At 44.3% G+C, this 11,427-nt stretch overlaps 1 protein-coding gene across 2 annotated transcripts; it reads right to left on the minus strand.

Moving 5' to 3' along the window:
- Positions 1–2,123: 2,123 nt before the first annotated feature.
- On the minus strand, positions 2,124–11,145 carry LOC121618166 (thrombospondin-1-like). Of its 2 annotated transcripts, none has more exons than XM_041953500.1 (22): positions 10,990–11,145; positions 10,805–10,888; positions 9,931–10,490; positions 9,728–9,806; positions 9,500–9,589; positions 9,282–9,391; positions 8,820–8,945; positions 8,288–8,384; positions 7,995–8,168; positions 7,731–7,907; positions 7,463–7,636; positions 7,094–7,374; positions 6,790–7,008; positions 6,574–6,681; positions 5,991–6,150; positions 5,766–5,884; positions 5,149–5,383; positions 4,765–4,992; positions 4,405–4,676; positions 4,212–4,309; positions 3,969–4,108; positions 2,124–3,872 (listed from the first exon to the last, which is right to left on the minus strand). In XM_041953500.1, exons 2-22 carry the CDS (start codon positions 10,866–10,868, stop codon positions 3,865–3,867), a joined length of 3,519 nt encoding a protein of 1,172 aa, XP_041809434.1. In that variant the 5' UTR covers positions 10,869–10,888; positions 10,990–11,145; the 3' UTR covers positions 2,124–3,864. The 2 variants fall into 2 exon arrangements, with proteins under 2 accessions (XP_041809434.1, XP_041809433.1); XM_041953499.1 differs by having other exon boundaries at positions 10,796–10,888.
- Positions 11,146–11,427: the final 282 nt, after the last annotated feature.

The raw sequence follows: 11,427 nt of genomic DNA on the forward strand, positions 1-11,427 counted from the left end.
GACCCCAAGACAGACTCAGCTGGGCCTGATCCATCTGAGGCCCTGCAATCAAACGGTGCATCCTTACTGGGATGTCACTATCAGGCTGTAAGGAGGCTGTAAGAGAAAAATGACTGGATCTTAACATATTTAATACCACAATAATTCATTACCACTAAAGACATTATGAACAGAATTCCCTCGGTGGATTTTGGGCATTGTACAGCCTTCCGATTTATGTGGAAATAACTAACCTGTCTTATATACAGTAACATAAACTGATCCCTGGTAGTTCTAACTTTTGGAGCTGCTTTTATTCTATGGTCTCCAGGTTTTCAATATGCAGCTGGATTGTGTCTCATTGTTTTTATTTGTGTTTATTGCTCTGCATGAGGAAACAGAGCAGCAGGGCCACCCTTTGTATTAACCTAAGTATCATAGATGAGAACAGAAAATTGCTGTCATTAAACCTAATAACCGGGTACGGTGGCCGCAGAATGTTCTACTGCACATATAAACGCTCGGCAGATAGCAGTGGCTCTGTGGGGTGAAGTTTCAACACTACGTTGTTTGAACTTTAAGGCCTCTCCTATGAAATATAGTCTGTCTCTGTTATTAATGTGTGGCCAAGCATCCAGTGTGGCTGTTAATGAGGACAGAGGGATGATGTGTGCTCCACAGGAGTGACGGTCAGATCCACTTCAGCTCCCAGCATTCCTGTCATTCCTGCCTCTATAGGTGATCTGCTTCAGAGTGGTTCAGATTAGTTGGATCTTCTGAAATTGGACCCTGTGTGACCTCTTTCCAGCTTAGTTTTCATTTAAAGAGCTGGTCCTCCCCTTACAAAAGATGGCCAGCTTTGAGAATTGGGCTTTTTGGTTTGTTTGGGAGATTTGTTGAGCTGCTGACACGTTTCCCATTTGCTGCTGCTTGCGCAGGGTGAGTTAACTCGTCTGCACCTGGCTGACCTCAGCCCAGAGGTCCTGCCTATTCCTCTCTCCTGCTGCTGGACACCTACGGGCCTGTTTGTCTCACTCTTCACCTCAGCCACACACTCTGACCCTGTCTAAACGGCAGGAATTATCTCACATTCCTCTGGTCTGAAAGCACATCGGCCAGGTGAGCCTCCAAGGTCAAATCCCAACGAGAGCCCTGCTATCAGTGAAACCTGCAGCACCATCTGTCAGGGAATCTTAACAGACACCTCAGCACATGCATCACTTCTCGGACTGACCACACTAGACTAGACTGCTCTTTTTTCTTTTCTTTTTTTTTACTAATTCCATTCATTTCTAATGGTTACATAGATACATATGCACCATATGAGCATTTCTGTCCATTTTACGATTACCATCTGTAGTTGACACAATATATTTTCAGTCAGGAAGATTCAGTATATTGCTTATGTGGGGTAATGGAAACACAGTGAGCTCAGTATGGTAAGAATGAGGTCACCTCTAATGTAAAGAGACCTGCAGCACACTGAGACTGTCTGGGATTTCTGGCACGACCCTCACTGGTGCCTTAGATTACAGCTCTTTGCGGCCCTGTGAAAGATCTCAATTAGCAGTCCGAACTGTTCGCTGGTGATATACTGGTGCAGGGTCTTACTGCATCGCAGTCAGTGAGCTGCAGGCCGAGTGTATGGATACTTCATCTACTTTGACAAGTTTTATTGAGACATTTTTATGAAAACTGCGGCATTTCAATGCACATTCTCTGGCAAGAGTGGGCCGCAGCCATAACTTCAGTTCACTTCCCTAATCGAGTGCAAAATTCCTTACTATGTCTGCCTCTCACAGAGAGTGTTGTCATTTGAAGGTGTAAAGAGATGCCTGTGTAATGTGTAATCAGATCTGTACGGATGTGCTATTTAAGTGGGTTATACTTCATGCTGAGTTTTCCTGATGTTGACTGCAAAGGATACTCCCTTTCTCCAAGGCTTCACTAGACTCAACTAATAGATTCCAGTCACTTGACACAGCATGGCTCGACTCCCTTTGCTTTTCTTGGAAGAAGATCTCAATTTAAGGAGATATGACTTCCAGAACTCATTGAGAAAGAAGATTAGGTCTTGAGCTGTTCAGCTGTCTAGGTAACTGTTTGCCAAAAAAGACACCAACCGACCAAGTACTTTTTTCCTTAAGTGTTTATTGTTCACTCGACATTACAAAATACCAGGTAGGAGTATAAACAGCACTTTGGGTAAAAACTATAGTACAAAGTTTATAGAAAAGCTTCACTAATAATTAAAAAAGACACATACAAAATATCAAAATATCAAAGACATCCTCATGTCAGTGTGCAAATAAGTTTATACAGACAGAAACGCTTCCATATGAGGCTACGCTTCTAGATAAATTATTTAAATAGCATATATCTACACAATGAAATAACCTCAACATAGAACAAACATAATAATTTATCAAAAATGCACAGGAAATACATATAGCACAACATAGTCAAGACAACATTTCTTTAATCCTTTACGTTCCTGTTTGGGCTTCTTTTGCTACAAAAATATCTTATATACAGCATATAAATGATACTGAAGTCTTGCCAAAAAAAAAAAAAAAGAAAAAAAGCCAACCAATTTATACTCTGTTGCTAAGACAGGTGATTCTCGTGTATTGCTGGCCTCAATACAAAAAGAATTAATGAGGTAATATTTGTACATAAAGGGTTTCCTTTGATTTTCCCTTGTCAGAAATGTACACACAAGCTCAGGCACACCAGTCATGCACACTGTGCAGAAGCAGAATGTTTAAAGATACTAAAAGTGATGCCTATTTCTTATTTTTTGACTGTTTTGGTCAAATGTAATGCTAGATCTTGCCATTAGCAGATATCGATTTAGGTGAATTGATATAGGTTGCAGACGACATTTTAAGATGGCAAGATGCAGAGATGAGAAAGAATTAAAACCTCTATGATGAATAAGTGAATACAAACAGCTATACCTACAATGGTTTACTCATGACAGGAAATAGACTGGCCCTTGCTGTTTACGTCCCTTGACACTGTCAGTAAAGATTAGAGATATTAGCGGTAACATTTGCTAATAATTACTGTTCCAAAGCAGTGTTCAGTGCGCTTGCTTTGGGGCCCTGTGCTGTCCTGAATTTTGTGCACTCCTTGTTTCTTCTAGTGCTCTTTCCTGAGAAGACAAATGTTTTGGGCCAGCCCTAAGCCTGGGCTAAATACAAGACCTCGTATATACGGATCTGCATAAAAGTGGGGTGAGAAATCAATGTAAAAAATTGACGCGGTTGTCTTCATAACTATGCTTGGTGGGTGGCACACATGCGCAAACATACAAACAACATTCACTCTCTTTGATAGTAACAGTCAGTCCATACTGTCCATGGTCCCTCAACAGTTCCTTCAAGGGGTATATTTACCCTGGCCTAAGTAAGTTCTCCCACTGCTTTCTTCATACCGACACAACGATCTTTGAGTCCACAGCAGATGTACATTATGCTAAAAAATAATTAAAATAATAATTAAAAATATGGAACACACGTCCCTTTGGTCCCTCATCCACAGAGGAATACCGCCAACCAACAACAGTTCAGGTGTGCAAAGCAATAAAATGTGCCTCCCCCCCGCCCCTTCAATGCAGATCAGAGCAACAAAGTGAGAGGGCCAATTTCTTCCAAGCAGAGCTGCGCTCACAATTTGAGTTTGGTGCAGTGGTGCAGAATCATCATTGAACTTTCATTTGGCTTAAAGTCCTGAGGTCAGTTTACCTCACACTTGCTCACTTGCTCGTCATTCCTCCAATATGCATTTCTCAAAAGAAAGAGTTAAAGAGATATCGATCCAGGTCTCGTATCATATAGTCGTACTGCAGACTGATTCTGTCTGGAAGGCTCCGTGGTCCAATTATGAATCTGAAGGAAAGTACAGAAAGAAAACATGTTACAAATAAAGTCTGAGGTGATGAAACTATGCTTTTTAAAATATCAAGCCATCACTTATGTGCGTACCTCTGCATTCGTATTTGAGGTCTGAGAAGTAAACCATCTCCTGAGAGAAGACATACAAGCCTAGTCGCCCACCAGCATACGTCTTGTCATAGATGTTTCCAGAATCAGCCATGATTCTCTTGCCTTCATACATGACCACTCTATAAAAGAAAATGTAATTTCATGAGCTCATTGGCATTTTAATATTAATTATGCAGATATGTAATCGAATGAAATGGCATGCTTCTGAGGTTTTTAACTCACCTAATAAGTCCAGTCTTGGGTCTGTGGGTCAGATGCCATCTGTAGGCAGTGAAGTCCTTCCAGCCAATGTTCTTGGGGTCGTGCCACAGAGTGCGCACCTGAAAAGGATAATTTGCAATGGTTAAAATGAGGAAAGTGCCAAACATTGTATTAAATTCCATCTCAAGCACTGAGTCAATGAAGCTACTCTCACCTGTCCTGGGGTGTCTCCGGTGTGCCACAGGGCATTCCTCAGGTGCTCACCAGGCCCGGTGGTAGAGTTGACCACTTTGATTGACAGGCCGGAGTAGCCTTGAGCTCTTGTGGGTGTGTGTGACCAGTAGGTCTGTGTGATCTGTTTCCACATCACTGTGTAGAAGCGTGAGCTGGACTGGTAGCCAAATACAAAGCCAGCGTAGTCATCATCTCTGTCCGTGTTGATGAAGAACGTTCCACTGAAATCCACTGCGCTGAACTCATCGTAACCTGATGAAGATAAGAGATGGGTTAGAATCGTCGCTACTACTTTGTGTCCAAGTACTTGCAGCGAGATGTTTGTCTGTTTATTACGTACCAACAGCAATTCCAGGATCACAGTTGACAGTTTGCACCAACTCCTTGCCCTGATGCCGGACCACCCAGTTGGGGTCAATCTGGGAGGTGCCCTTGGGGTCCAGAGGAACCATTTGAAATCTGCGGAAGTCTGTTTCACTGATGGCAAAGTTCTCCGGGCACACATCATAGATGTCCAGGACATTGTCTTGGTCAAAATCATCTTTGCACACATCACCACGGCCATCCCCTGAGAGAACAATATGGACATGGAAATCACAAAGATGGAAACTACAAAACTAAAAAAGGATATCCAATTGACTGAAGCTCTCTCTGTATTTGTCTGGTATAAGGCACCGATGTTTCAGAAGACCACATACGATACAATGCTGAGAGGCCAACTCACCATCAGAGTCCAGCTGATCAGGGTTAAAAGCCAGCCTGCAGTTGTCTTTGTCATCAGGAATGCCGTCGTTGTCATCATCATGGTCGCAGGCGTCACCCTTGCCATCCTTGTCGTGATCTGCCTGGTTGGCGTTGGGTATGTAGGGGCAGTTGTCCAAGTTGTTCTGGTGACCGTCCTCGTCAATGTCCTGGTTGTTATCGCACTTGTCTCCTACACGATCTGAGTCAGAGTCAATCTGTAGGAGAACAGAATTCCTTTATGATGAGATTTCCCAAAGACCGACTCTCACACTATAAGACTCTTGTCCTCACTTCAAATAATTCCCTTCGCTGTTTTTCACCAGCCTCAATATGAGAGGTGGTGCTCAGGATGTGAATTAAATGTAGCCCCTTGTTTTCAGGCATGCAGGCAATGTCCCTTCAGACAAGTGTTCAGTGTCCTTGTACCTCAGCAAAATTGCCCATTCATATTTGTTCCAAAGGAGGGATGATTTCTCAAAGCTGTCACATTCCTCTCTTTCATTAAAGTAGGTGCAATTTGTGGGAAACTCTACATAGTTACATGACAGATTAAGCTATGTGACCAGGATGGCTTGTAATGGAAAGATCTGATGTTACCTGATCAGGATTGTGCTCCAGAGGGCAGTTGTCACAATGGTCTCCCACTCCGTCCCTGTCAGTATCTCTCTGGTCCACGTTGTAAACATATGGGCAATTGTCGTTCTCATTCAGAATGCCTATTGAGTTCAAACAGACTTATCTTAGCCTTCAGGACTGCACAGATGCTAAGGCTAAGCAAGGGCATTAAAGATAACTTGGATGGAATCTGGAGAAATCACTTACCATCACCATCGATGTCAACAGCACAGGCATCACCCTCCCCATTGTTGTCGGTGTCGGTTTGGTCAGTGTTAGCCTCGAACACACAGTTGTCACAGCTGTCGCCAACATCATCTCTGTCTGCATCATACTGGGCAGGGTTGTACACTCTTGGGCAGTTGTCCTAAATTCATGGAGAAACATCAGAAGCTCAATTACATTTCAAAATGTGTCATTAGTCAAAGAAGCTATATTTATAGGAACAGAACTCTGCTTCTTTTTTCTCTCACTTTTGCTGGAATGTGATATTCCACTGCAAGCAAGCTGGTAATTTTTACCACAGCATTTTTCTTGCCCAACTTTCCAAATCCACACTAAGAATTATGGGCAACAAGCCACTTCACCCTCAACTCTGGCTTTATACTGAAAATATATATCACTATTCCTATGCTGCTTGCTTTCCACTTTGACTCTCTGGTGAAAGCACACAAACATTGAGACTATACATTCCTACTGCCCAAAGGAAGGACGGCTACTGCTGATTGCTACGTCTGGTCTCTGAGGACAGCACAGCTTGGGGCTAAAATAAGCTGCTGTGATGACTCACCCTATCATCGGGGATCCCATCATTGTCATCATCATGGTCACATTCATCACCCAGACCATCTTTGTCATGATCTTCCTGGCCAGAGTTGGGAAGGCTGGGGCAGTTATCCTATAAAGGAACAAAGGAGCGGTTAAGGAGACAATCATCACAATAATAGAGTGCAGATGGGTTAGGATTATGACCTTTTGAATTTCTGTTCATGTGGGGTCTGTGTACCTTTTTGCAGTGATAGGTGGCGTTCTCCACACAGAGCAGGTCAGTGTTGGGCCATCCATCCAGATCACTGTCCTCTCCGCAAATACGGCCATTTCCTGCATATCCTGGCTTGCACTCACAGCGGAACATGGACTCGGAGAAGACGCCCAAGTATATGCAGTTTGCATTTTTATGGCAGTCGTGGCTACCATCCTGGCAAGGGTTACGGGGTTTGCAAACCTAAAGAAAAATTACAGAGAATTAAAGAAAATGCAAGGAGCTAGACTACAAGCCACAAACCCAGCGAGCAAGTAATAACTCAAACCTGTTTTTTAGCAGTAGCCTGTTCCACTCCTCTTCCAAAGGGCTGAGGACCAGAGAAACGTGCAGGGCAGGGCAAACAGTTGTAACCAGGTTCAGTGTTCTCACAGCGATGGACTCCGTTATGTGTATGGCAAGCATCAGGGACCACTTTACACTCATCAATGTCTTTGCAGGTGATGCCGTTCCCAGTGTAGCCGAGTGGACACTTGCCACACCTGAAGGAGCCATCAGGGAAGCTAGTGCACTTTGTGCCAGGGAAGCATGGACTGGAGAGACAGCCATCTGCAAAAAAGAATTGGTACTTTAAAAGCGTAATCTGTTGTGAGAAATGACTTGTTTATTTAGTATTTGTTTAATTTTAAATGCTTACCAATAGGGCAGTCCTGTTTGTTGCACTCTTGAGACATGGTGCCATCGCCAACACAGTCCATTCCTCCATATTTGGGGACAGGGTCAGAGCAGAGACGTTTGCGGCTCTGGAATCCTCCACCACAGGTTACTGTGCAGATGTCCCATGGTGACCAAGGTCCCCAACCTCCATTGACTGAAAAGTATCATAAAAACAACATTCAGCATGTTGCCCTGAAGACAAACACTCCAACACACTGTATATACTTTGCTGCTGAGATTCAACTCACTAGGACAGGGTGACTTTTGGCAGATTTCGGTTTGACGTCCTTCTCCCTGGCAGTCCATACCACCCATCTGGGGTGTGGGGGAGTTGCAGAGGCGTATGCGGGTGATGACTCCCTCACCACAGGTCACAGAACACGAAGACCAGGGAGACCAGTGGCTCCAACCACCGTCCTGTTTGACTGTGAGCAACACATACACAATTAATTCACCACGCTCTCAAATTTTTATTATCACAATAGCTGTGCTAAACATGCTGAGTGACTTACAGCGTTTGTCACATTCCTGGGGGTAGCAGTCACGGGTCTGGACAGAGGTGCCCTCACAGTTGCTGTTGATGCGGTCACAGGAGCGTCCACGCTGCTGGATGCCTCGACCACAAGTCACCGAACAATGTGTCCATTCAGACCAGGGGGACCAACCGTCCTCTACATAGTTGACCACTGTAGGGGGGGAGACACACAGAATGGGGAACATTACCTTGGGTCAGAGATATGAAGAAAGAAATAACAAAATCAGATGAGAGTTATGAAAGGTGGAGCAGATTTAAAAAGAAGCTTACGTGTTCCACAGCGAGGGCAGCACTCTCCGTCGGGCACGGTGGCATTAGCACACGGGATCAGAGGGCAGGAGATTTTGCGACACACAGTAGCAGAGTTCTGGATAGAGGAACAGTCGAATTAGTACAAGAATAATGAGTGAGCTGACTGGTTGACTGCCTACTGGTACTGTTCCAAGCCTAATTGCTATGTTTCACAATGGAGAGATCTTTATCAGGGACATGACACTCCTGCTGTGTTGATAGAAAACATAATCCTCAGTAACACTCTCCGACTAATGCCTACAGAACACATGAACAACCTTTGCTAGATGTTGCTCCAGGGGGGGGGAAGGCCCCAAGCTGCTCTGTTGATAGTTGAGGAGAAGTGTTGATGGCTTTCAGACAGAAGCGCTGTGATTGTGAAGGGAGGCGCTAACATAAACACTATTATCACTTCATTACAGCAGGGATACAGGAAACACAGCGATGCCTGTCCTCAGCTGATTCCTGACTTGTTCAAAGGTTGCATTCCAGCAGGTGTGATGACACTTACCTGGCAGGTGCACTCGGTGCAGCCATCCACGGTCCATTCCTCTTTGTCTTTGTACACGATGCCGTTGTGGATGCAGATTCCGCTGTGGATGTTCATTTGATTTTTCAGCAGAGTGCTGTCCTCAGACTGGGGAAAAGAGAGACAGAGAGAAGGGGGTTACTCAGGACGGAGGATGGAAAACTTTCACTTTGCCAAAGTTCCAATACAAATGAATCACTGACCGACACCGTGATTAAGACATTGCTTGAATCTAGCGAAGCAGTGCAAATGCAACAGACAGCCAAACATATTTGTGTATTCACATGGGTCTCATTAAGAACTTGGCCAGGGACCGCCATTACAGCGACAAGTGGCTACGCACTGGGAATGCATTAACTGGAAGCAGGGGGAAAGACGGAGAGGAGAGGAAAAGAGAGAGTGACTGATGACAAAGAGCAGACCCTGATGGCCTTTGGAGCTTACCACTTTGCGGAGCTCATTTGACAGCTGTTTAACAACCACACCGAGTCCCTTGAGCTCCTTAAACATGCTGGCGATCTCCTCGCAAGAGAAGCCACAGACAGACTGCAGATCTGAACACGGGAGAGAAGAATCCAGTAAATTAGTTCACTTCTCAAAGTTTACAACAAGTCAGTGGAACAGAAACACATATTTGCCTCTTTGGGGAGGAGAGGTCTCACCTTTGGCTTTGTGGCCGGTGTAATCAGTCCTAATGGCAGGGCTGGAGCCATTGACTGGGTTGTCCAAGGTCATGACATCAGTTAAGGTAGCTGCAGGGGGGGTGAGAGGAGAAAGACAATTGAATTTCTGTTCACTGGAGTGCAGCGTGGTAGTCAGTTTGTGCTTTCAAACACAAGATCCACTAAGTTCAGGCTAATTTATGTATTTGATCTGTTTTTTAGGCTTACCTCCACTCTGACATCCTTTATTTCTCAATATGGCATCAAGCGTGGTCCCAAAGACAAATCGCACATTTTGCAGCACTCCCTGAAGGACAATAAATTCCAGTTAAGAGACAGTTAGTATTATGAAAATATGGTGCACTAAATAACATTTTTCATCATCAGGCAGTGATTGGGATACATCTTAGTTAAATTACTATGGAGCTTACCATGAATCGGTCTCTCACAGCACCCTTTCCAATCCTGAGCCTGGCAATGTCAGCCACCTCCTGGTACAGCACTTTCTGGATGGGCAAATCCATCTCTGACACATTGATCTCCTCACAGCCGACGAAAAGCTGCACTCGGTCATCCTGAATGAACAGCGTGATGTTCTTCCAGTGTCCGGTGGCCAAATCTGCATCCTCGATGGACACGATCTGCTGCTGGTTCATGGTGTAGATGACCACATCCAGACTGTTCGCCTTCCCGTTGGAAACGATCTCGAAAACAGGTCCAGAGCCGTCAGTCTTCTCAATGGTCAAAATGCTGCCCCTGGTTTTCTTGAACTGCTTCAGGTTGACCAGAAGGAGGAAGCCCCTCTCAGCCTGGATGGAGTCGAGGAGGTCCCTGAGGGAGCTGTCGGGGACTGGGGGGATCAGGTCTGCATTCAGGACCTTGTATGCAGGGCTGTAGGGATCTGCACCTTTGACCAGACTCACTCCATTGTTTCTCTTGTTTACCCGTGCAAGGTCAAATAAGTCATACACACTGTTATCATCCCGACTCTCTGCGGTCAAAGAAAAGAAGAGCATTGTTCAGTTTTTTTTCCTCATAATGACAGTGTGCATGAAAAAGCATAAAAACAACAAAGACAAAGAAACCCCAAAAGTAATGAACTACAATATATTCACTAAGACTGCAAAAAATAGCCTGCAGCAGGAACATATTCCAAGAACTGTATTGCATTGTATTACACAGATAAATGAGCAGACAGTAACTTGAATGGCACAGTTAAAGTTAAAGTCTATATAGAAAATATGACTTTAAATATGGAACAGTTTTACAGCTAAAAGAGTGTTAACAAATATTTACCATTCTTACCTGCCAGTCTTGCGCCTTCACAACTCCAAAGCAACAGGAGCAAAAAGATGCCACACAGCATCATCTCGAAATCTCAAGTGATCCCTATTTCAACCAAGAATGACAGACAAGCCGTTAAGGGGACACGTCTAGGCTGCATAATGTCATTAATAAATGATGGTAAACAACAAGAACAGTCTACAAACCTTTAAAATGAAAAGTCCGTCTGTAAATAGATAAAAAAGAAGAAAAAAAGTCCTTGCTTTCTAAGATTATTTATCCCGTTTCTCTTCCTTTAGATGCTCGTTAGTTTTGGGGAAGATGGTCGCAAAGTCTCTATGAGCTCCTCTCCGGGATTTATTCCGGTGCTTGGACTTATTCTACTGACTTATCCCACCAACACAAGTGCTATTTAAACAGTTCAAGGACATTCCTGAGGTGCCGTCTGAACCAATGGGGTGAGAGAGGGACGGACTTGTTGTCTTACCTCACAGCCAGTCAGAGTAATATCCGCGACGCACACACAGAGGGGGAAAAATGCATTCCTGAGCTCAGTTTCCATCACCGGACAAATATTTCATACACGCACCCGAGCCAAGACCTGGACGTTTCCGGTCAGGAAAAAAAAAAGTTTAATTATTCGT

The sequence above is a fragment of the Chelmon rostratus genome, chromosome 15, assembly GCF_017976325.1.
Source record: "Chelmon rostratus isolate fCheRos1 chromosome 15, fCheRos1.pri, whole genome shotgun sequence".
Lineage (NCBI taxonomy): Eukaryota > Metazoa > Chordata > Actinopteri > Chaetodontiformes > Chaetodontidae > Chelmon > Chelmon rostratus.

Excerpts from the sequence above, each read along its gene's own strand:
- LOC121618166 (XM_041953499.1), bottom strand. The coding sequence starts at position 10,868 with ATGATGCTGTGTGGCATCTTTTTGCTCCTGTTGCTTTGGAGTTGTGAA. Across the intron at positions 7,637-7,730 it reads CCAAAAGTCACCCTGTCCTA|TCAATGGAGGTTGGGGACCT; the intron begins GTGAGTTGAATC and ends GATACTTTTCAG. Across the intron at positions 7,009-7,093 it reads AGGCTACTGCTAAAAAACAG|GTTTGCAAACCCCGTAACCC; the intron begins GTTTGAGTTATT and ends ATTTTTCTTTAG.